Consider the following 26,014-nt stretch of genomic DNA (forward strand, 5'->3'; position numbering starts at 1 on the left):
AAAGACATTAATATAAAAAGCAGCGAATAGCAAGATAGGAATAGCGGAGTCAGAAATACAAAAACAACAAATGGCGGTAAATGGTTGGCGATCAGTATAGTAGAATGGGAAGTTTACAAATGGGAAAATAAGAACCCAAGTAACATAATATAGTAAGCAACTGTGAATTAAACTTAAGCAAAAAGAGATAAAACTTGGCCAAAAATGTGTCTTTAAGTTTATACAACACAATATATTAACTATTGATATAAGTTTGAAATTTATAATTAATTTTTGCGGTGATGTTATTGAGGATATATTATTTTTTTATATTATTCTTTTGAACATTTTATATGATATGTATAAATATATCGCATTGTATGTTATTAGTTACTATAAATAGAAATATGAAAATTTTGATTTGAATCCATACCACCACGACATTTTCTGACAGATAAAGGTCGATACCGTTAAACGAAAATTAATCAAATAATTAGTATCTGACACTGATTGCAGGTAGCTTAAAACTATCGCCTCTAAGTCGACATCACGATGAAGTCACGAGATTCTCTCCATCGCCAATCGAAGCGCATATGCATCCCAATTTCCTTTACGGGAAAGTTTTACCAGATGGCCGGCCGAACTTCCTCACCGACTATGAGTTCAACTTCCAAAATTACGGACAGACCAACCCGAATCGCGCTAAATGTTGCGTCGGAAGTCCCTTCGCTAATGACTTGAATTTTGGCCATCTCTATACCATCAGCAAAACTGAAAAAGTAAGTACTGTTTATTTTCAAAAACTAGATTTATTCTCTTAATATCTAGTGAAGAATTTGATTCATATGTCTAAATTATGTTCTAAAAATTGTAGATAAGGAATTAATTTTGTGGTAACTTTCGTATATTTATCTACAAATTTATTGAAAAAATGTCTGCTGAATTTTAACCATCTTTTCAATCTAATTTTAACCATATCTCAGTCAACATTTGAATGATGCTATCCAAAAGTTCATTTACTTTTATATCATTATCTCCATAAAAATAAAGGTGGCATCGTTCAGGATAAGTGATACTCAGAGGGAACAATATCTAATAAATACACAAAATGGGATAAAATTTCCATATATATTTAACTGTTTTTTCAACATATAACTGAGCGCTGGCATGTTGCAAAATTATTTTGACGTGTATTTCTACTCTAGTTCAAAACATCAATGGCAATAAAAAACTAATGCACCTTATATATACAACCTCATTTAGTTATTTTCAACATCATATTTCTTTGAATTAAACAGTTAACGGAATTAATTAATTAACAATCTTAATACTAGCCTTCTTAATGGAAAACATAATTTACAATTTCCCTATCAACATATTTTTAACTAAATTTGTTTTATGTGTGTTTAATAATAATGTACAATGATTGAAATATGTAAATAACAATGCACAACGCTCTAAACTGAAAATGTAGTGTTTCAATATAATGCTCTGATAGCTATAGTAGCATCTGTTTTATTCATAAAGCAAGACAACCATTTTTACAGATGAAATAAAAACTGCAACATTAAGTTAAAAATATTTTTAAAAAAAATTACATTGATAATAATTGAATATTCGTCATTTAAATTGTGTACTACAATATATAATATTTTTTCAATTATTTTAATAACTTTGTCTGAAAATACTCGAAATAATTGAACAACAACAAATACTTAAACAACAAAAAAAAAATATAAGATAACACTATGTTATTATAACGTTATTGTTGTTTCTAGGAAGAGCGAACTTATGATGAGCCATATACCGGAGATTTATCCAGAAAATCGTGGTTATGTTGCCCAGGGTCGCAACCTCATGTCGATTGCGATCAACCACCATTACTTGAAGAAATAAAAACACCAAGCACACCCTCAGAGGCTATCACAAAAGCTCCAGGTCATTTGATGTGCAATGGAACTTGTGTATGTATTCATAAAAAAGTTGTTGTTTTGTAATAATAAATTGTTAAGAAATAATGGAGTTATAATTTGGACTACTAAGATATTGTTAATTACGTATCGTATATTTTATAATACCATAAATAATATAGATATTATTTATCTTTTACAAAATCTACAATAAATGGCGCAGCTGATTTTTGTATGTATTTTAGAAATTTCACGGCCATGGTAACAATATTAATTTATGAGGAACTATAACAGGTCAATTGAAAAGTTCCCGGCCTGACACATAGATGGCGCTATTAGAGTTAAATTCATATATTTTTTAGTTAGCCCTATCCCTCAAAAGATGCGTGTATAAATTTGACAGCTGTCCGATCATTAGTTTGTGAATTATAGCATTTTGAGCATATTGTTATTGTTTTGTTATTGTGAAAAAAAATTGATAAGAAGGAATTCCGCGTGTTGATAAAATATTGCATTTTGAAGGAAAAAATACAGTTGAAGCAAAAACTTGGCTTCATGGCGAGTTTCCGGACACTGGCTCAGGAAAATCAACCATCATGGATTGGTATGCTAAGTTTAGACGTAGTGAAATGAGCACCGAATAGGGTGAATCGACAAAATGATTTTGAATGACCGTAAATTGAAATTGAATGAAATAGCAGACACTCTAAAGATATCAACTGAACGTGTACATCATATGATTCACGAATTTCTGGGTATGAAAAAGCTGTGCGCAAAGTGGGTGCTGCGCGAGCTCACTTTTGACCAAAAACAACGACGAGTTGGTGATTCGGAACAGTGTTTGAATATGATCAAGCGTAATAAACCCGAGTTTTTGCGTCGATATGTGACAATGGATGAAAAATGGCTCCATCATTTTACTCTGAAGTCCAATCGACAGTCATCCGAGTGGACTGCACACGATGAACCCGCTCCAAAGCGTGGGAAAACGCAACAGTCGGCCGGCAAGGTTATGGCGCCTGTATTTTGGGATGCGCACGGAATAATTGTATTGACTATCTTGAAAAAGGAAGGACCATCAACAGCGACTATTAGCATTACCCAAGTGAAAATGATGTCAAAAATCCATGAATTGGGCTTCGAATTACTTCTTCATCCACCGTAGGCCCCCAGCGACTATTTCCTGTTCTCAGATCTCAAAACAATGCTCGCCGGGAAGAAATTTTCGTCGAATGAAGAGGTATGAATAATAAGCAAAAAGTGGACGCATTAGCTGACTAGAAGCAACTAGAACTAGCAACTAGAAAAAAAACTCCAAACCAAACGAAACTAATTTTACTTTAAATTCGACGATTCAATTAGTCACGCCAAAAGAAGGAACCAAAGTTATCAAAATTGACTTTCATCCAAAGAAATCATCAGGCTATGACTTAGTAACAGGATAATTGCTGGAAAAACTACCAAGAAGGGGAATTATAAAACACACCAACTTAATCAATGCAGCATTTCCACTAAGACATATCCTAGACCATTGGGAGATGGCTGAAATTATCATGATATAAAGCCTATAGGCCAGCCACTCTCTGTTACCAGTAATATCTAAGGTATTTGAAAAACCTAGAGTTAAGTTACTGTAAAGACACATTCGAATAAATTCGAATAGTCGACAACTTTTAATAACAACGTAATAAACAAAAAAAATGAAACTTGATTCATCGAGTAATGCCTTCAAATCATATTCAATTTTTTTGTCCAATACGCTCTTTGTCTTCAATTTCAAAATCGTCCTTTTTAAAACGTCGAAACCATAGGTATCATAAGCTTCGTACAGTATTTTTTCTTCAAATTGAAGTAAGTAAATCCAATTTATTCAGTAAAAATTCAGATATTTTCAACGCACTGAAAAAATATTTTGTTCACACTTCGGCGAAATGACACGTACTGAAAAGTGAAATCTGTCACTGAGGCTTCAACATGAAATTAGTTACAAATGTGCAAGGTGCGATTTAACACACGGTAACACCTTCTGTAAATCCTTTAAAATTAATGTATAGGCCTGCTAATATATTTTTATTATCAAGTTCAAAACACACGCGATGAAACACAGAAAAGAAAACACACAGAAATCAAACCAAACCAAAATAATATAAATAGTATTTATTTGTATAACTTCAATATATCTTGTTTGGAATGAAAAAGGAAAACAAATGAACGTCATCGATATCGACGAAAGGATTTACAACGATATTATATCATGCATCCGGTCAAGTTTTCCAAACATGAGGCTTTCGTCGGGATTGAGGATAATAACTGGGGTTTGATAGACGGCGAACACACGAGCGCCAATTAAATCGTCGCATCCGGGATTTTCCAGCTGGAAAATTTAACTGGATGACGATTATCTAGACGGCCGACTTATCCAGTATAATAGAGGGGGAGAAATAAATGATCACCGTCGTGATTCGGGCCTATTTGGTAAAGAACGTAGAAATGTGTTCGATCTATTCGTCATTTTATTTCGTTTGTTTTAGAGATTACACAGCCGCCTGATCGTTACAAGGTCGGCTTTGGCAGTTTTTCTATTTTTACCGCGACGAATATTAGCTTAACACTGATTAAAGTTGAAGTCGCTCTTTCATGGAGAAAATATAATTATACAGGGCCCACATTATGATGCTTCTTTATACATTAAAAAGAAATTGCTATTTTTTATTGTTTTTTTAACGTTGTCGTGACAGGAACGATTGATATTGACTTTAGACGTAACCATTTTTTCCTAATCTTGACCTTTTCTACAAATGGGCGTTTGGTCCCTCATATCGCGATGATTACTTTGTTCACATTATTTTGTATCAGGCACTAGACATTATTATTACAATTGCAACAATTCGCATACAATCTTTTCAGTTATCTGACAATCTCATTATTGTCATATGTTGATACCAGCGGCAGCGGGTGGTTCAATACTTTTTTACAACATTAGGTGAAAAAAATTGTCCATCATGCTATCAAAGATTATTTACATCCTCGCGCTACAACAATGCACTGATTTCATGTGCACACGGACCAGCATAAACTTAGAATACGTTACTCCACAACATCTCCGGATGTGCCCCATGCGCATATTGAGCTCGATTTAATTTTAAAACAGAGAATCATTTATGGTAATAAGCATTACCATAAAAAAGACCAAAATCGTTTATATCAAACCACCACTATTCTTGATCCACAAACCCCATTAATGAATTGACTACCTCGATTAACATATTGTATATTTACTAGTCTAAATTGGATGGATTATCGTACTTTTAAGCTTAAAGAAATCGTCATCATTTTTACAAAACAAGAGTTTGTTTATGAAATAACTGATATGTTTAAACTTTCCGTTTACCTTTTTTTTTCCTTTCCGTTTTTTAAATAAAAAGAATTATTAAGATAATGACGGGATAGAATTTAATTAGTTTTCTTTTCAAGGGGAGGCATTTTGGGGATGCACGTGCACATGTGCACTTATTGAGGAACCGCTGCTGGTTGACACTTTGATATTGCAAGCTCATTCAGGTTGTAATATTCATAAATTAATAAAATTCTTTTCAGAAGACAGATATGATCGATTGTCCAACGATCTTTTGAGATGTCTATGAGGTGCTTTGTTTTGAACATGATTTTTTCTTCTAAACCAGACTTTTTCTTACGAATTTTTACATGATGGTCTAAAAGATAGCAGTATTAACGTTTTGCTTATTTGAATGTAGTCCAAGAGCATTATTTTGGTATCCTAAAAGGACTGAAGATCTTTTTGGCTGATTTCGGACATATACACAATATTTATTTATTAATAATCTCTTGAGCTATTATTTGCTTTTAAAGCAAGTGCAATTCTTAGGGGAATAGTGTCCTGAATAACACCGTTCTTGTACCAAGATATCCGTCAATTTCTTCAATCATGTCGGAGATCGAAATGGAAATATATTCTTTACACTCTGCTCTAAAACGCCCCATACCGGTTCAAGTAACAGGTTAATTGAAAAGTCCCCGGCCTACCATAGTAAAACACATTTTTTTAGTAAAAATAGTGTTTTTATTCAATATAATTCCCTTTAAGGGTGATACACTGATTATAGCGACCCTCCAACTTTTCAATGCCATTTTTGTAGTACGATTTGTCCTTTGCTTCAAAATAGGCCTCAATTTTGTCGATCACCTCTTCATTCGACGAAAATTTCTTCCCAGCCAGCATTATTTTAAAATTTGAGAACAAAAAATAGTCGATGGGGGCCAAATCTGGAGAATACGGTGGATGAGGAAGCAATTCGAAGCCCAATTCATGGATCTTTGACACGATGCATTGTCTTGGTGAAGCAGCACTTTCTTTTTCTTAAAATGCGGTCATTTTTCGACGATTATTCCCAAATACAGAAATACAGACGCCATAACCTTGCCAGCCGACTGTTGCGTTTTCCCACGCTTTGGAGCGGGTTCATCGTGTGCAGTGCACTCGGATGACTGTCGATTGGACTTCGGAGTGAAATGATGGAGCCGTGTTTCATCCATTGTCAGATATCGACGCAAAAACTCGGGTTTATTACACTTGATCATGTTCAAACACTGCTCCGAATCAGCAACTCGTCGTTGTTTTTGGTCAAAAGTGAGCTCGCGCGGCACCCACTTTTCACAGAGCTCATACCCAAATATTCGTCAATGATATGATGTACACGTTCAGTTGATATCATTAGAGTGTCTGCCATTTTATTCAGTTTCAATTTACGGGTCATTCAAAATCATTTTGGATATTTTTTAAATGTTTTCGTCGGTAACAACCTCTTTTGGGCGTCCACTGCATTCACCTTTTTCGGTGCTCATTTCACCACGTCTAAACTTAGCATACCAATCCTTAATGGTTGATTTTCCTGGGGCAGTGTCCGAAAACTCGGCATCAAGCCAAGTTTTTGCTTCAATGTCCATTTTTTTCTCATTAACAAAAGTTTGAAAAATGCTAGAATTCACAAACTAATGATCCGATAGCTGCCAAGTTTATACACGCATCTTTTGAGGGTTAGGGCTAACTAAAAAACATAGAGATTTAATTCTAGTAGCGCCATCTACGTGTCAGGCCGGGACTTTTCAATTGACCTGTTATAGTGAGGTCTGCCGATTGTGCTGACCAGGGAATATATTTTATGATATCATCATCTTAGAATATTGCAGTGTTTGATAGCAATATGCTAGTCATAGCAAGAACTTATTAAAGCAAGAACTAGTAATGTAAATGAGAAGACCAGCTGAATACCACGATATTGCCGCCCAAATCATAATGGAACGTCCCCCATGCTTGACTGTGGAAACAGGCAGTCCAGATCGTACTCTTCTTTTCGGGTTCTCCATACATAAAATGGACCAACAAATATACATACAATAATACATATTGTAAACAATTGATCATCGGATCATATCACATTCTTCCAATCATCAGGTATCCAGATTTTATGATTGTTGCCTCAGTTTTCTGCCAAAACATCCACCATTTGCTTCAATAATGCAGGTGATGGAAATATATTCCTCACTCTCGTTACTCTGCACATAATATAATTGGTCTTGTCATAACAGAAAGTATGTAGATGATGATTCATAGGATCATATCACATTCTTCCAATCATCATGTCTTCTTCTTTTTATAATCGACGCACCACTTCTTTCGCAGCTTAGCGTTGGCTTCCGTTATAAAGGGTGTCGCAAGAGCAACTCTTTAATGAATGTTAGCATTATGAAGCTAGCCCTCTTTTAAAACCTGAGAAATCACATATTTATGCAGCTTGTTTTAACCATCGCAGAATACAACGTATAAAACATTAAAACATAACCTACAATGATTGGCTTGTAAACTGAGCAATACATTCTTATATTTGTCGATGATTCAATACATTTACAATGTCCCAATACAATTAGCTGTGTAACCTTAATGATATAGTTGAAGTTTCTATTAATGGAAATGAAACAAATATAGTTTAAAATATCTACAACAGAAACTGAACTATTTCTTTCTTCTCAAAATGTTTTCTAATTTTTTCAAAGCTATTAGATGAAATTTTGTTTGTGTACGTAGTAAATACATTACAAAAGTGTGTACGTAGATGTTAAAATATCGTTATAGTAATTATACGTACCGCATGAATTAAATCGATGGAATATTTAGCCTAAAAGTAAATATTTGTTATCCAAACTGAGTTTTTCAATTTCCCTTTTTTTGTACAAACAAAACAAATCAAATACTTTTAATGACACTGATGATAGAACAGGTTAGAATAGTATTTTACATTATGACTGGTATTTGATGATAAAGAAAACTTCGAAAATAATGGGCATGCATTATAGCCAATCCTGTAATAACATACTATTTTTATCTCGGAAGTAAATATTTCTGTTTTATGTTTACTGTAACTATGGACTAACAGTTGTTTCTCTCCATCGTGACGTCAGTGTTCAAAAGTTATAGGTATGCTGGAATCACACGAATCTATGTTCTATATTTGTTTTCCTAAATTACTGTATTCGTGTATGATTATATCAATATTATTAAGAGAAAAACCCCCTCAAATGTTACAATGATTTTATTAAATGATTGCAAGTATTCTCATCATTTGATCTATTAAAAAAACAATTTATTGTTTTAATACATACTAATACAGTATATATTAAGCAAAATATTTGTCTAAGTGTCGAAATAGCGATGTTGGTTTGGAGTCGATCCAATCATCGATCCCTTTTCACAGTCAGCCTTCCGACACCGTTTTTTTTTTACCTGAAACCGAGAAGGAGTTTCCTGTTACGTATACCTGGTCAGTATCCAGTCCAGAGTTGGACTGATTATGTGCAGACTGCTTCTGGGCTACCCACTAAACCCTACCCTATCATCTGATTCTATGACCCTAACTGATACTTCTTACTGTTAGTACAGGAGAGATTTTATTGAGAGAGGAAGCCTGCTGGCCCGGTTGATGAGTTGGAACAGCAAATTGACAATACCTTCATCTTTCTGGAGAGAATCTGGGAGTTCCACCTATACTTCTGATCGAAGACAAGACCGAGGTAGGTAGATTCTTCTGACTATGGGATTTCGGCGTTCTCGATTTTAAGTCGCAAAACGCTTCTTGTGGAAGAAGTTGGCCTGGGTTTTCTGTGGGTTGACTTGCAACCTCTAGAAATGTAACCACTGGACCGTCTCATCGAGTTGTTTTTGGAGTCTGCTTTGGATGTGCGATGCTACTTTTGAAGGAGCAAAGTAAGCACTGTTGTCTGTGTAAAAAGCTGCCTCAACTTATAGTCTCCTAGAGATATCTGAAAGAAAAATATTAAATAAAGCGGGTGCCAGGGGCCTTGTAGAACTCCTGCGTCGATGGTTTTCCGGCTAGAGAGAATATCTGTAATCTTCACCTGGAAGGATCGTCCTGACAGAAATGATTTGATAAGAGCGTTTGGGTCATCGGGTAGACCTAATCGAATGCATTTCGTCTCTAAGCCTTCGTGCCATACCTTCTCAAAGGCTTTGGTTAGGTCCAAGAAGACTGCTCCAAGTCTTTCACGTCGGTTAAAAGCACAGTTGATTTTTGTGGCCAGCCTGATGAACGGGTGAATGTTTGGCGCGGAACCCGAATTGCACATCTGGAATTACATTGTTTATATTCCCAAAATCATTAAGAGCATAAACAATTGCTCTTTCAGCAACCTTGGAAATGGAACTTAGTATGCTGATAGACCGTAGTCAAAAGGTGATGACTTCCTTTTTGGGGATAACTGCGATGAATGCATGTTTCCATGTAGATGGGAAGTGTTGCAGCCTCATAATTGCGTTGATGATATTAGTTAGTTCAGAGAGAAGAGCTGCTTGTAGGGAGGCTTTATTTCCGACCCCGTATGTTAGCCAATCCATAAGGTATCGATACGAAGAAGTGGCAATCAAAAGGCGCAATGTTTGTTGAGTACACTGGGTGCGTCAGAGCTTCTCATTCGAGCTGCGACAGCGTATCCTTTACATCTGTTGCGCTGTGTGGCAGAGCGTTGTCATACAAGAGGAGGCTTGATGCTATTGCTAGTCTTTTTTACAGAATATTTATTTTATTAGTTCAATTGGCATCTTTAGATATCTCAGCAAGAGTTTCCCTCTGGTTGAATATTTCCCCTCGCACATAAGCGCCTGAAAACAGTTTATTCTAAGATTGAAGTGGGTTAAATAATACAATAAGTGTTGCAATTCATTGACTTCAACATTTTTTTTAACCCTCGAAGACATTTTTGCCAATTACATCAAAATCGTCGCTTTTAAATAATTTAAACCAAAACCAATCATTGAGATATGATGGAGCAATATCACCATACGATTCTAAATGTGTTTGATGGACTTGGGTGGCAAGATTTTTCAAACCGAACAATAAAAGTAATGAATATCGAAAATTCAATTTCGGGCGTTCCATGATTAGTGTCTGTATACATTGAATAACTCAATAATAGTAAATGGAAAATTGTTATTTGATTGAATTTGTTATTGGCTATTTACGTTGACTGCTAACACATTCTGCTTCTTCACTAAATATGTATTAAAATGGTTTTTTTATTGTTATACTTAGATGACAGTACACAGATGTCTACGTCCAATCTAGGTTATCCTTAACAAAAATATGTATCTATACTTCTTGCATCATACAATAAGAATTATTATTATCTGGTTAGATTTTAAGTTCGTTATTATTAATTTTCTCATGACGCTCTTGCTGAACTAAACAACCAAACCAAAATGGCTAGATTTTTTATAATAGAGTTGATATTACCATCAACCCATCAGAATACATTTTTATTAAAACGCTTTGTTTTTTTTTATTATTTGACTATCGATGCCTATATAGGAGGTATTTGTTCGATGCTTATGTTTCTCTTGGTCGGCTGTTTTCGATCTGTCGAAGACGGTGACTCGAGAGAAGACAAGGTAACAAGGCTTTATTTCCAATTTTGCCACCATTTACTAAAATTGATTTTGCACACTTCCGCGGAAGCCGGATATACTCTCCGAGGAGCCTTTTTCCACCATATAAACTGAACCAAACGAAAATACAATTTTCTAGCTCGGAACGAAAGGGGAATATAAAAGCAGGACGTTTTTAAAGGCAATTTTTACATAATGGGTTTTCGCATCAGACGATATATATATATATATATATATATATATATATATATATATATATATATATGGTGTAGTTTTTTTGAAATAAACTTATACACCTTTTTATATCTAGTGGTTTTATCAAATCGAGTATAGTTTTATCGCTGGACCAAAGCATTTTATGAAGTAAAGCAGAAAATACTTTTTAAATATGGAAATTTTCAATCATTAAACCACCATCGAGGTCAAAACAAAGTTGAATTGACATATAGCGTAATTAATATAATTATACATCCTCTAATTATACTCCGTAATTAACATGACTTTGGTTTTAAAGAGTGTAAAGAAAATTATCTCAAAATTAAGTCACAGTTCATACATACTTTTTTTATATGTGATTTTAATCTTTATATGAAGAGTATAACAGTTCACAACAATATTTCTAATTGTTTATATAAAAATTAGTCTATAGAATTTTATTGATATAACTGATGTAAAACAGTCCCCTTAGAGACAGTGCGTCAATATCATTGCATGCATATTATGAATGTATCTAACCATCTTAAGAGACACTACTATAAACTATATAAACTCTATATAAGTGTTAAACTAATTTTAATCACTTTTATTCATTTTTAACTAGTTGTATACAACTGGGCTATAAATTCTTATATATTTTTATGTAAAATTAATTCTTATATATAGCTTATATTTAGTATTACACTTTAATATATCTAAAAGTAAAAAGTAATAATTTTAGTTATTCCTTTTTTACGTGGCCTATTCAGAAACAAACTTATGGTATTTTCGAGTCTAAAGGCATATAATATAATATTTATTAATGTTTACAAAAAGCATAAAGGAAATCGTGACGTGCCCTCTTTGCCACTATTGCAACCTTCCTAGTAATCTAGTAGTATTAAGCTAGTATAGTAATCATACAAAGTAAACAATAGTCAAACATTTTTTTCTTCAAATTACAGCTATTCAAACAAACAAAGGCTTTCTTACTATTTTTTTTGAAATTTCCTAATTTTTAAAAACAGTAAAATAACTTTTGTTATAGTATTACTTTGTACGACAGAAGAATGTAAAAAGACGGCTCACGCCAAATTTCAAGTAAATCAGTTGAGTAGAACTTGAGACATCATGTCAACCGCCTCAAAAAACGCGTTTAAAGTTTCGTTTTTAGATGCTACGTCACTAGGCAGCTATTTCTTAGTTAAAAAAAGTTAAAAGTCAATATCAAAAGGTATCTTATTGTCTTTTGTCGCCATTAAAAAAACCGATTCAATTTTTTTATTTTCTTGTTGAATGCAAAAAACTTCTTGTATATATAATAATAAGCAACATCATATTGTTTGAAAAGTGTAAATTATCACCCAATGCTATCTATACATTAGTAATTAATTATAGGAAGCTGAAGGTTCGATGACAGCGTAAACCATCAAATGACAAATAATTTTTCCTTATCTCCGCCAAAAATGGCCTGGAATGTCTAAACGTATCCAGTTATAAAAAGTCATTGATTATAACGAATGGTTACTTTAATTAATATTCGGCTTTTGACGTGAGTTATGCCTGTCGGAGAAAGACCATGCTAAAGAAACTGTCACGCCGTATTAACCGTCAAAGTCAGGCCAACGTCATCCTGTTCCATGGTCTGTGCCACGCGGAGTACCAGATCTTTAATTAAACCCGAATAATAATGAAAAATGCATCGTCCAAATTCAGCGCTTGTTTGCGCCGCAATTAAAACGCGGCTATTTTCGCTGCATATTTATCTTGCGAGACGTTGCTCTTTTGGCAGAATGTCGTTAAACTCATAATTTAATGGAAAAGTTTGTTCGCCATTTTCGCTAATAAGACCTGATTGGGCCACCGCTGTTTCTCGAACAAACGTATGTTTGAACAGCGTCGAAATTTGTCGCAAATTAAAAGTTCCAAGTTTTAAGGTAATTTCTATTACTATATACTAACACTTGCCAAATTAAGAAAATTGTCTTTTTTTTAGCTTAGTACTAAGAGGACTAAAAAATGAATGCAATGCATGTATCATGGCCTGGAATTAAAACAACTCTTAGACAAAATTCAACTTTATTAATTAATGTACTTCCCTTTAAGAATCATACATTACTCCACAACTCATTATTTTATTATTTGAGCATTCCGTGAATAATATTTCTCTAAAGCATTTTTTATAGTTTGCAGAGGTCTGCCAGTAGTCACTAGTGGCGAGATATGATAGAAACGCAATGCAAATCTAAGCACAATTCATCCAATTTTGAATTATAAGTACAGAATAGACAGACTTAGAATGCGATCTCCTATGTACAAAGTTGTAACCAAGTTTTGTTCGTCCGAACCACCGGAGGGCGCGCAAAGCGGGTTTATTTACTACTGAGGGAAATTAAAAATGATTTAAATTACAGGGGAAAACTAAAAAATAAGATTTTTATTAATATAATTAATTGATAATTTTATTAAGTACCAGTTAACATTTTCAAAATATATCAAACAACAGTATCTAATGTGACAACTAATAACTTATTTTCTAGTTATACATTGTTACTGCTTTATATATTATAAAATAAAAAAACTATAAATTAAAAAATTATTTGTCCAAAATATACTTAAAAATACATTTTTTTTAAATATCTTAAAGTCACCTTTTTACCATTCAGGGACTGGACCTACAGTTTAACGTAGCCTCCGAAGTACGGTCCTCGACATTAGGACTACCGACCGGCGAGTGACCAACTTAGTAATCATTTCCTTGTCGGATTTTGCATTCTTATCTACGACACTCACAAACATCAGTTTACAACCATGCCCCAACAGAATTCGAACCCGCAAATATATATATATATATATATATATATATATATATATATATATATATATTGCGAAGTCATTCGTCAACCAAATTCCAAAAATGTTTCACCGAAAAAGTGAAAACGTGATGTTTTAAACACCGTCGTGCTTTAATAAAGTTTGAAGAACCGATAATCCTATAAAACCCTTTGAAACATTTCAGGATATGTAGCACCTTATAATAAGAATTTTACATTTTTAAATACATTTAACTTCCAGTATATTGGACTAAAATATAATCGTTTTTTTTATGTTTCAAATTGTATTACCATAAATACAACTGGATGACGCAATGTTTTTCAATCAAAGTTTGAATACTTAAATTGGAAATATTTTAAGCAACTTTCAATAATTGTCTGAAATGTTATTAAACTCTTCAATCTATTTAACAGTTATATGCAAATTATCCCAATTATACTGATTCATTTTAATATTCCTCAATTCGTCACGTTTTATAAATGACATATTATGATTAACATTACGTATACAGAAGTTTATTCGCTTATCTATTAAATTTGAACGCCGATTGTACCGCTTTGCATAGACAGAAATAGCATTCAGCTATTAAGTCACGTAGCATTGTAAATAACACAATATACTGCACAAAACTCATTTAGAACAATTTATTTTATTCGAGCAAAGTGGAAGGAAGTACTGATAATTATGTCATTTAAATATGTGAAGAGATTTCATGGAAAACTAAAAAACTTGAAAAATATACGAATTTTTTATTTCTATTATAAGAATAAATAACATGTATATAATTTGATATTCTGCAAATGTTTTAAATGTATAGAAAGTATGGGTAATTGTTACCTATACATACACTACTAAAAATATCACGCTGACAGACCAAGGAGAAAATAGTTCCGACCAAATAAGATAATGCGATGGAAGATTGATGGTGAATGACTTGTGCTTAAAGAGCAGCAAACAAGATAGATGAGATGCTATAAACGAATTTCGGATTTTTTTACACGATTAGTTCAATAATAACGTTGATCTGTAAATAATCTTTTTCCGACCACATTAATAATGATCACAAAGATAACTATTTGTATTTATAATCCTTTACAAACGCAAAAAATAATATTTATGTATAAATATTATATTAATAAATGTGATTATTGAACTTGAGATTGAGAAACGACTGTGTAAAAACATGAGAATAATATAAAGCTTAATGATTTATCTTAGATGAAACGATATAAATATGTCAATTAGGCACCTTTCTCATGGGTCACCAAGTTGAGCAAAGTCAATGATAACAAATATATATTTGATTATAGTTACTCGCTATATATGGACTTCTTTGTTAATGGTGGTTCAATTTTCACTAATTATGATATTCATCTTATCTTATATTTCATCAGCTAAATTATTTAACCATTTTAATTTTATTTTTTAGTATATATACTTAGTATATATTAGATGCTTGTTTGTATTTCAATCAGGGATGTCTTTTCATGATGATGATGTAAGCGACTGTTCAATAACCTACCCATTATAAATATTGGCGTGAATGAAGTATTGGCTGTTATTTGTCAGATTTTATACCCTTGCATTTAGATAATCATAAACATACAATATTGAAAAAAATATCTAGGCTGAATTAGTTAAATTAACATTAAAATAACAGTTTCTACACATGGAACACTAATCATGGAAGGTGTAAATATATATTTTCGATATTCATTATTTTTCTTATTTGATTTAAAAAAATCTTCAACCCCTAGAACATCAAAAACTTTTACAAATTTATGGCGATGCTAGTCCGTCATATCCCAATTGTCGGTTTTGGCTTCAACAATTTAAAAGTGGTGATTTCATCAGTGACAAAGAATGGCCTGGAGAACCAAAAAATTAATGAAAAAGTCAATGAATTACAAGACTATGGATTGGATACAACTCCCAAAGAATTTTCAAATAGCTTAGCTTTTAATAAATCATCTGTTTCAAGGCATATTTTCATATGATGCGGATGTTTGGCTTTTAGGGAAAGAGTAAAAATGGCTACCGTATGAACTGACTAAAAGTTCCATTTCGAGCCGTTTCAACATCACCATCCGTTCAACAAGCCGGCTATGAGCAAGTTGAGCGTATCAAAACATAAAACAGTATGTTCTGAAAAAGTGTAAGTTGTAATTAGAGCTAAAGAGAAAACTGATTCACACTCATGCTGGGTTAATAATGATAATAAAATTTTCAAAGTAGTATTAAAAACCGGATGGTAATGGGCACAAAAGCTGACACCGGTTTTGATTGTAAAGACCAATGTGCGAAAAAGGGCATTGAAATAGATATACTTGTAAATACAAAATTATTAATGTTACACTGGCAAAAAATATTTTTGGCACATTACATTTTGTTAAAATAATTTAAACTGAGCTTATATTTTTAGAAACGCAAGTCATTATCAAGCCATTCTAACTAATTGAACATGTTATGTATACGTTCTAATATTAAAATAAAGTGTAGGTACATTTTATTTTTATTATTATAATTTAACTTAACTACATAAATAATTACATTTGAAATTATTTATTTCTAACCGGCCTATTTTAATTATAAATTACATCCATTTCTCTGGCAATTTTTAAAATGTCACCCAAGTTTTTATCGCTGATCTTTCCAGTCTTTTTTCCGCTGGAAAACCGTCATGTACATCATCGGGGTGGAAAATTTTCCTCAGGAAGACAGAAGAAATATTATTCGTCGCTTCCTGCTAAACGTCCTGGCCGCAACCAAACTTTAGAAAAGAAAAAAGCGCAGTCGAAAAAAGTTTGAAGACGATATAATTTGGATTCTGGTTTAAATTTAAGCTATATATTTGTTTTATGTTTACCAAGACCACAAAGAAAAAGTAATAATCTAGAACAAATAAATTATGTTTTTTTTAATTATATTGTTTTAATTCCTTTATTTAAAATAGTACACTGCTGCAAACTTTTCATGTATAAAAGTATATAATTTATGGAATTAAAATTAATATAGAAAACGAATTGACAATATTTAATTGTATTTACATTATTTATATTTACATGTCCTTTTAAAAATATTTATTGCCGGATTAGTAACCTCAGTGGTCAATCGATAGGATGGTCTTCCTCCCACTGTTATAATCGAGTGTTCAAATCGCGCAAGACATGGATGTTCGTGATTATAACTAAATGTCTAGGCGACAAGGAGTAGCCATCCCAGTCACGCCAGTAACCAGGCTGGGTAACACCACATGTTTTCTGGGATGGTATATAAGCTGGCCACTGACCAGTTGGCAGCCTTAATGCTGAAGACCGTAGTTCAGAACCCACGTTAAGTAGTAAGTCCAGTCTAGATAAATCTAAGGTGGTAGAAAAGGATTGTGTTTATTGATATATAAGACTCTATGTACGCGTTGGTCTTAGATCTGGATCTTAACGTAGGTTTCGAAGTAAAAGGATACGTGGTCGTTGTTAGGACCACTGTACTGTTAGAACGAGCAAACCACTATACATACTATCGCTCCAATATTCTTTTAATATAAAGAAAACTTTTAATGATAAAACACTTACTTATCACATACATAACTTTAAATAAAAATCAGATCAAACCAGATTCAAAATCAAAGAACTGTACTGATCAGTCTGAAGATACTCACAACTTGACATAAATTTATCACTCAATTATAAAGCCTTTTTGAACTTATGATGTTTAGATATACGATTGCACCAAAATATGAGACCAGCTAATAATCCAACGCTGCCTAAATAAAGTTCTCCGATTAATTACTAATGCTTATCGCTACGTAACCAACGAAGAATTGCACAATGACCTCGAAATCAAATGGATTCTCTAAGATTTCTCCCTAAAACATGAAATTACAAGTAATATATTAAGTATTTAGTAATTAATAAATAATTACTAAATAAGTTATTAATAAGTAATAAAACTGGAATTAAATTAACTGATCGCATCTCACATTCAGACTATACAAGGTTGTTTCATGTATCAGTCACGCTATGTAACATTCTAAAAATCATTCTAAAGTCAGTCCTTCTAATAAAAGAACCAATGATATAATGCCTGATACATCGGAACACGTAACCGAACTAGTCTAAAATTCGATTTATGTTGTTCGATTGTTCGATATGTTCGATTCGATTACTGTTGTCAAGTATCTACAAAATTCATCAAAACATCTTTTTTGTTCTGGCCTAAAAACCAGGCGGTGGAATGCATGACGCATACCTGGTCGCGGAGGCTTGTTCTGGAGTGACAAGTTGGACCGGGTTATGTGGGACTGCCTCTGGGCTTACCAATACACTAAACCGAAACCGCCTCACAGTTGACCCCTGTGGATCGCTACTGCTACTGCGTTAAATTTGGAGATATGGCACCCGCTGATCGGGCAGCTGTTATTGGGCACGAGGGCCCGGCGATTCTATTGATTCGCGAACCTGAGTTAACACAACTGGATACTGTTGTATGGGGGCAAAAGTTATGACTGTAGCGACGGATGAAGTCGTTTCAGACTGAAAAAGGGGGGAGCTTGGCGGTGACGCAGTGCTAAGCTCTCAGCATGTCGACCAGCTCGCGAACAAGCGCGTTTTCAGAAGAACTTGAGCTGAGTTGTTGTTTGTGGAATGATTGAGATATGAAGTGCTTGATTTCTGGAGTGTCAGTTTCCCTATGAATTTGATTATTTCTGACAAACCATGGAGCGTTTAATGTTCTCCTGAGAAGCTTATTTTGGAAAACTTGAAGCCGTTTGACCTGGTTGGGTGTAACAAACTTGAAGTAGACATTAGATCCGTACAGGAGTACAGACCGAATTAACATCTTGTAAAATAAGCATTTGATGGAGATGGGAAGTCTGCTAGAAGGGCAGATCAGAGAAGATAGCAGGTTTGCTATCCCCGACCCTTTTTGGATTGCTTTCTGGATTTGGGAATGCCAACAGAACCGCCGGTCGAAGTGAAGACCTAGGTACGTGACGTTATCCAGCCATGGAATTATTGTGGTGTCGATCTTAAGTTGCCAGACGCGCAGTGCGTAATGCTTCTTATGGAAAATGATGGCCTGGGTTTTCAGGGGGTTGATTTGCAACCTCCAGAATTTGAACCACTTGACCGCATGATCGAGCTGCTTCTGTAAACGTTCATGAATTGTAACTTCGAATCTGGCGGCAGTGAAGAAAGTAGTGTCATCAGCGTAAAACGCGACGTCAATGTGCTCTTTTCTCGGCAGATCTGAAATAAAGAGGTTAAATAAGGCTGTGGCCAGCGGGGAACCTTGAGGTACGCCAGCATCGATTTGTTTACTACTGGAAAGTGATTCCCTGATCTTGTCCTGGAACGATCTGTCCGAGAGATAGGACTTGATGAGAGCGGTTTGGTCATCATCAAGACCTTAGTGCTTCTAATTAGAAGTTTCACACCGGCAAACGTTGTAATCCAAGATTCTAAGTTAATGCGGCAACATTGTGACGTGCTGACACCATACATTTTAATTTTGGGAATGATGTAAAATATTTTAATTGAAAAAATGTAAGCGAAATGATAAAAATTAATACCTGGTCCTAATAAATTCTCATAAATTAAATTAAATGAAGTGGATAAACATTTTAAATGTGTATGTTACATAATCAAGAAATATCATGAGATATTAACATATCTTTAATTAACATAAACGATCTAATTTCTTGTTATTTGTGCTAAAGTCAATTCTGATATCATAAAATAAATTGGATTTTTTCCAAGACATTTTCGTAAAGGGTATTTTTCTACTTATACGCCCTTAGAATTCTCCCCTCTATGTATCTCGTGTTATCCTGTCATTTTTTCTTTCATCCAACCGAAATATCCGATGAAGTCATGTAGAATGGTTTTATTATAACACGAACATGAAAGGATTATAATAATAACACTAGAAACAAAAAAATAATCGATAATTTCGGTTATATTTGGCGCGGCTAATTCGATTTCTGTTGAATTTTGTTTAATTCTGACGGATAATCTTTAAAATTAAATCTTATAAGGTAATGTTAGTTTTTAATGGAAATTGATGGCCCTCACAGGCTTCAAATTCAGGTCATTATTGATCCTGTTGGAATAATGTAATTAACTAACTTTGCCATTACCATAGTTTACCACAAATTATTATCAAAAAAATGTAAACGTAATGGAACCTTAGAAAATATATTGAAATTTTCGCTTACTAAAAGTGATGACTGATCCACAAGACGAAAAAAACAACAGCAATTGCTGACAAATTTCATCGATGCAGAAGTGTTTTAGTGTGCTTTTACTCATCGTTAAGCGTTTAATATCATTAAGAATTATAAACAATAAAAAATATTTTAAATATTATAATACATTTTTATCAAAATCGACACAACAGGTAAATCCTTCATATTAGTAAAAAAATATACAAATTAAATAGATACTATGATATACGCAGTTAGAACTAATAATAATGTGGTTACTAATTTAATATTTTAAAAGCAATTATGTAAATCAATAAATATTTTATAATGTAAATAAAATTAATTTATGTCAATGTTTTTTAAAATATCTTTTCAAATATAAGAATGCTATGAATTAATTCCAAAACCTAATAATATTTTCCAGCATTATACAGTTATAGGTATATCACTAATACATAATAGATTATTTATTTAAAATATTTTTCAAATTTACTTTATTCTTCTTAATCAAAGTATTTTCCATAAATATGAATCAAGGCAGATCCAAAACACGCAAAGGGTCTCATAATTTCATCTTATAATAGGAGAGAGAGAGAGAGAGAGAGAGAGAGAGAGAGAGAGAGAGATACACATACACATAGTTACTAACATTTTACAAGCTTTGTATCAAATGGAGAAGGTTTTGAAGATTTTCAGTTAACAGATGTTGAAGAAGTTTTAGCCGCTAATAACAATGAACTCACAAAAGATAAACTCGTTGAAATTTTGGAAAGCCATACAAACAATAAATTAAATGATGATGATACTTCTCAAGAATTAGCTAGAAAATCAACTACGTCTTTAACTTAAAAATAAATAAGATTTTGTCATCTGCTCATCAACTGCAGAACTTGGTTGTGGACCTGGATCCTTCACTGGAATGAAATATGAAGTTGGTTTAGAGGGTATACTACAACCCTATAAAGAAGGGCAGAAAGACATTAAGAAAATAATGAGACAGCCAACAATCCTTTTATATTTTTTTTAATAAACTTTGTTTTGTTACATTTGTATTTATAACTATTAACTTTTAATCCGTCCATGTATGGATATCCCACCAACGACGGTTTCACTAATCGCGACCATCTTATCGTAACGTAACCGCCGCGAATAACGAGGGATTACTGTAAAAGAATTACTTTTTTTATATTATGCCATTGTTACTTCAATTGCATTAATTAAATTTACCTAATTGTCATATTAAAATACGATAAAACATATTTGGGATCACTATTGCATTCCTTTTTTCACACTGCCACTTGTGAATTTAAAATTATTTAAAATTTGATCTTTACATGTTTTGGTCTTTCGACTTTCAGAATTACTACGAGAAGGAATTCGTACCAAGAGTGTATTTTACTGAAATAGCAATTTTTTTACTATTGGCTAGTTTGATTGTTTCTGTTTCTAGTTCGACCGCCTAGTTCGCTAATTATAATTTTAATTAATATTACAAAATATCAAAAAGAAAGATGGAGTATTGCATGGATTTATCAACTGACCCAAAGACAATCAACACAGACGTAACAATAAAGAAACGGAGCAGCCTGTTTGGACGATTTTTGTTATTTTCTGCGCCATTCGTCGCAAACCCCGGCCGATTTTCGATCTTCGAACGTCAGCGTTCCGCCGTGAGATAAAACAGAGAAAACACAGCAGATAATACTCCGGCCGGCTGACTTCAGATTGTAATTGCATTTGGGCAAATAGTAGAGAAAAGGGAAGACGCACGGCCTGGAGGATATTACGTGGCGAAATGTGCAATTCCGTCGGCAAATCTAATTTTTAGCTACGGCAAATACGCGTCAGCCTTTTCGACGACGAGCTTTCGTTTATTCCGGGCGGAATACGTACGGCACCGCTTTTGTTTCGTCGCCGTCCCATTCTCCTCGGCGTTGATATCGTACTGGTGCTCTTGCTGTTTGTATATTTTTGCTGTTACTGCAGCTGGTATCGTCGGACTGGCAAGTTCGTCAAATATTATTTATCAAGTGCAATATTATTTTAAAAATGTTATTGCAGAGCAAAAATTAACAAAGCACACTGAATTCAAGCGATGATAATAAAAATGTTTCTATTTCAGATTACGAATATTCTGCTATTTATCTTTTACCTACTTTTAAAATTAAGTTTCAAATTAGTACTTAAATTAAGTAACGTCATCTCTCACTCAATCAGTTCACTATTCATATGAATGAATTACCAATCACGATTGATCATAACGACTATTAATTTTAAGGATTTTTTTCGAATCGGCCATTTTTTGGTAAGTGAAGCGCTTCTCAGACAGGTAACGAGTCATATGTCGGAACAAGTAGTAGTCAGAAGGAACACGATCCGAAGAATACGGCGAATGGCGCAGCTTTTCCCATTTTAATGTTTCCGAGTATGTTTTCGTCAGTTTTGCAACATGTGGTTACGCTTTGTCATGCTGAAGAATAACACTGTTGTGCCTTTGCTCATATTCATCGAGCAATTCCCTTTGATAGTTTCATGAGGTTCTAACAGCTTATAGTATACCACACCAAGCTGATTCCACCAAATACAGATTAAACACCAAATGGGCACCATTGGCTTGGGGCCATGTATATTTGGCTTTCCTGTTGATATTGATGCATAACCATGATTTTTTTTTTCGCTTTAGTCCACTTTTCATCACCAGTAACAACACGATGCAAAAAACATTTCCGATGTTGCCGTTAAAGCAGCATTTCACACAGGATTAAACACCTTTCAATGTATCTCGGCTTCAATTCATACTGTAGCGACCTTGAGGCATGTCGAATGTTACATCGTCGAATAACGGTCTACAAAATACCCAGAAATATTATCCCAGATGTTAACCACGGGCGGGGCCAGCAGCGCCAACTAGTACATGATACCGAATATCTGGCAACCATGAGACGTTTATATGAAAGATTATTGAAGGGTACTTTCGATCATTCAGGCACTGACCATAATTCAGTTTAAACGTGCCATCGACTGCCCAAGCCTCATCTACAGGTAAACCCAACGCCGCTTCCTTTGATCACTTGTATTTTCCACATTTTATATTACATCAATAAATAACGGCCAAACCATGTAAACAAGGACTGTTTCGATTCGTTTTACCTCCATTCACCGAGCCATACTATTAACTCTAAAATAGGTTACAAAATATCGAAGATTTTAAATCATTTCAATGTTCTTCAAACAATTGGAAATGATTTCGTGTATTACTCCCAACAATTTTTCATATTATTGTTGCGTTTTACACGGATGATCATCGAATAATGCCTTAAAGTTTTTTGACAGGTCAGCTCTTTGTCTTCAATACCAAAATCATCACTTTTAAAACATCGAAACCATTATTCGCATGTTGAAATCGATGGGGCATGATTGTCATAAATTGACATACATGAATGAATGTTTACATGAATACAGTAATACCTAAAAGCTATTAATTTATTAAATGAAATTTATTAAAAAAATTTAAATGAAAAATATGTAGTCTGCTAGAGTTTTGTCGCCAAGTGTATACACCTCATTATCAAAAATCAGTTAATACATTAAAAATAGATAATAACTGTATCATACCAAAAATTGAATGACCGACCTAAACAAATTTGTTTTGACACAATGACATAATCAATACTGCAACAAACAGCATTCCATAATATCTTTCGCAATGGAGCCAGAACTGGCAAAAATCGATGGAATAAAAGTAAACCCGATGTAGAAGCACTTTCGTTTTATATTCTGTCACGCTTTGCATTTTATTATGGCCGAATTTGATCGTAAGTCATCCGCAGCGAGAAATTGGACATAGAACTGACGTATTTTTATCCAGAATGTCCTATGCCGTTCGTTCTTTTTTTCACCGGGGACAAAACCACGCCTAAAGAATTTTTATAAAAACCAGAATATATATATATATATATATATATATATATATATATATATATATATATATATATATATATAAAGATAGGGTTTAGTAATATGGATATTCTCTGTTTTGTTCCTTTTCTTGTGGATTTTCACATCAGTAAAAGGCGTATTTGAATAAATGGAAAAGGCAACTACTTATTAAAGATTATATATATGTAGATTAGATATAAACAGTATTATCTCCATGGAATAAAGTTTCTGTATATATATATTATCATATATTTCGCAGTGTTATTATTCTTCCACGTTCTAGATATTATTATCTACGTTAAAACATATTTCAACAAAAATATTCCAATATTTGGAGTTGTTGGAAAACACGTAAATAACACATAGACAGGATACAAGAAATAGTCAAAGGAAATAGAGTGAATAGAACACATGAGCGGGTCTAAATAGAAAAGTCCATGTCTCCGGCTATGAGATTGTTAGGAATAACACTGAATAAATACTAGAGTGTAAAATATTTGGATAATGACTAAATCAAACTGAAGTCATTGACAAAAAGTTGTATATAAAATTAGCCTTGTTGTTTCCGTTCCATCTGACTTTAATTATATCAAGCCTTTTGATAATACGAGGGTGGGTGGTTCAAATATGATCGAGACAAATACTATGACACGTTTATTTACTATTGAACAAATTTATAGTTTTTCTAGATATTTCCCCTCACTAGTTACGCATTTTGTCCATCTTTCCGGAAGTTTTTTGATGCCGGTATCGAAGAACTCCTTGAGCAACTCGGACCTCTAGCTCGTCGTCGGTGTTGAACCTTTTACCTCCGAGGGCTTCTTTCAGTGGTCCAAACATGTGCTAGTCGCAGGGTAATAAATCCGGACTGAAGAGGGGGAGGGGGCATTCCAGTACCTCCAACCCTAATTACTACGATATTGTATCGAGCGTCATACCCGCGGTATGAGGGCGCACGTTATCCTAGAGAACAATCGCACTTCGTGCTGGAATGCTCCTCTGTTTCGAGCGATTAGCGGGTTTCACGTATGTTTTCAGAAGGTTGTAGTAGTATACAGTATTAATGGTACGTTGGGTGCGCTGGAAATCGACGTACAGCACGCCCCGCCGGTCCCAGAATTCCGTACGCAGAACCTTACCCGCGGACCTGGTTGTCTTCGCTTTGACTGGCGCCCCTTCCTCCACCCTTTAGACAACATCTTGCTTTCGGAAGTGTAATAGTGTACCCATGTCTCGTCTGTGTGAAACCAGTCAGAAAGTGAAGATTCGCATTCGGCGACAAACTTTCAATCGCGTAAATTTTTGCCCGAAGTTCAACAGTTTAGGAACCCATCGCGTCGTTATTTTGCGATATTGAAGGTGTTCGTGGATAATAAACTCTACACTACTAATACTGATACCGAATTCAGCCGAAATGTCTCGAACATTTCCTACGGACCTCCAAAATGAGTTGTCCTACGCGGTGAAAGTTGTCTGGTGTGATGCCGGTTCGCGGTCGACGATCATGCGGCTCATTCTCCACAGTTTCGCGGCCATCCTTGAATTCTTTGGCTCATTTAAACACGGCAGCCCCACTCAGGCACTCACTACCTAACTGATTCCGCAAACGGAAAAAACATACTCACATAATCAAGCCATGAGCTTCAAAACATACATGCGCGCCATCTACAGCGTTTGTCTCCATCATATTTGAACCACCCTCGTAGTTAAAACAACACCGCAAATAAGTAAAATACGATAATTTTATTAGAAAATCTAACCTAGCCGTATTCTCCAGATGTTACTCCATCCGACTACCATTTATTTAGATAAATCGAACCTGGTCAGTCGGACAGGAGCTAGCTTCCTATAAAGATGGATTTATTTCGGATTCATCTCATGCTTGAAATATGGCAAAATAGAAAATTAGACGAAAAGCTATCGATAGACGAATTTTTTCACTTTAACTCAAATACTATTTAATAACATTTTTATAAT

General features: G+C 33.9%; 1 protein-coding gene across 8 annotated transcripts in view; it reads left to right on the forward strand.

Annotated features, from left to right (window-relative positions):
- The window catches only part of LOC143191273 (colorectal mutant cancer protein), a 163,056-nt gene that overhangs the window by 108,627 nt on the left and 28,415 nt on the right, over positions 1-26,014 (forward strand). For 4 of the 8 annotated variants that reach the window (XM_076396177.1, XM_076396180.1, XM_076396181.1 and 1 more), the window contains exons 3-4: positions 496-758; positions 1,758-1,943. The exons of the other annotated variants lie outside the window; for them this stretch is intronic. In XM_076396177.1, the coding sequence (XP_076252292.1) occupies positions 573-758; positions 1,758-1,943 (372 nt within the window). In that variant the 5' untranslated portion in view covers positions 496-572. The remainder of the gene's footprint in view (positions 1-495; positions 759-1,757; positions 1,944-26,014) is intronic. 8 annotated transcript variants of the gene reach the window in all.

The sequence above is a fragment of the Rhynchophorus ferrugineus genome, unplaced genomic scaffold (assembly GCF_030347505.1).
Source record: "Rhynchophorus ferrugineus isolate W39M unplaced genomic scaffold, kcgeb_rfMv2 rfM2, whole genome shotgun sequence".
NCBI lineage: Eukaryota > Metazoa > Arthropoda > Insecta > Coleoptera > Curculionidae > Rhynchophorus > Rhynchophorus ferrugineus.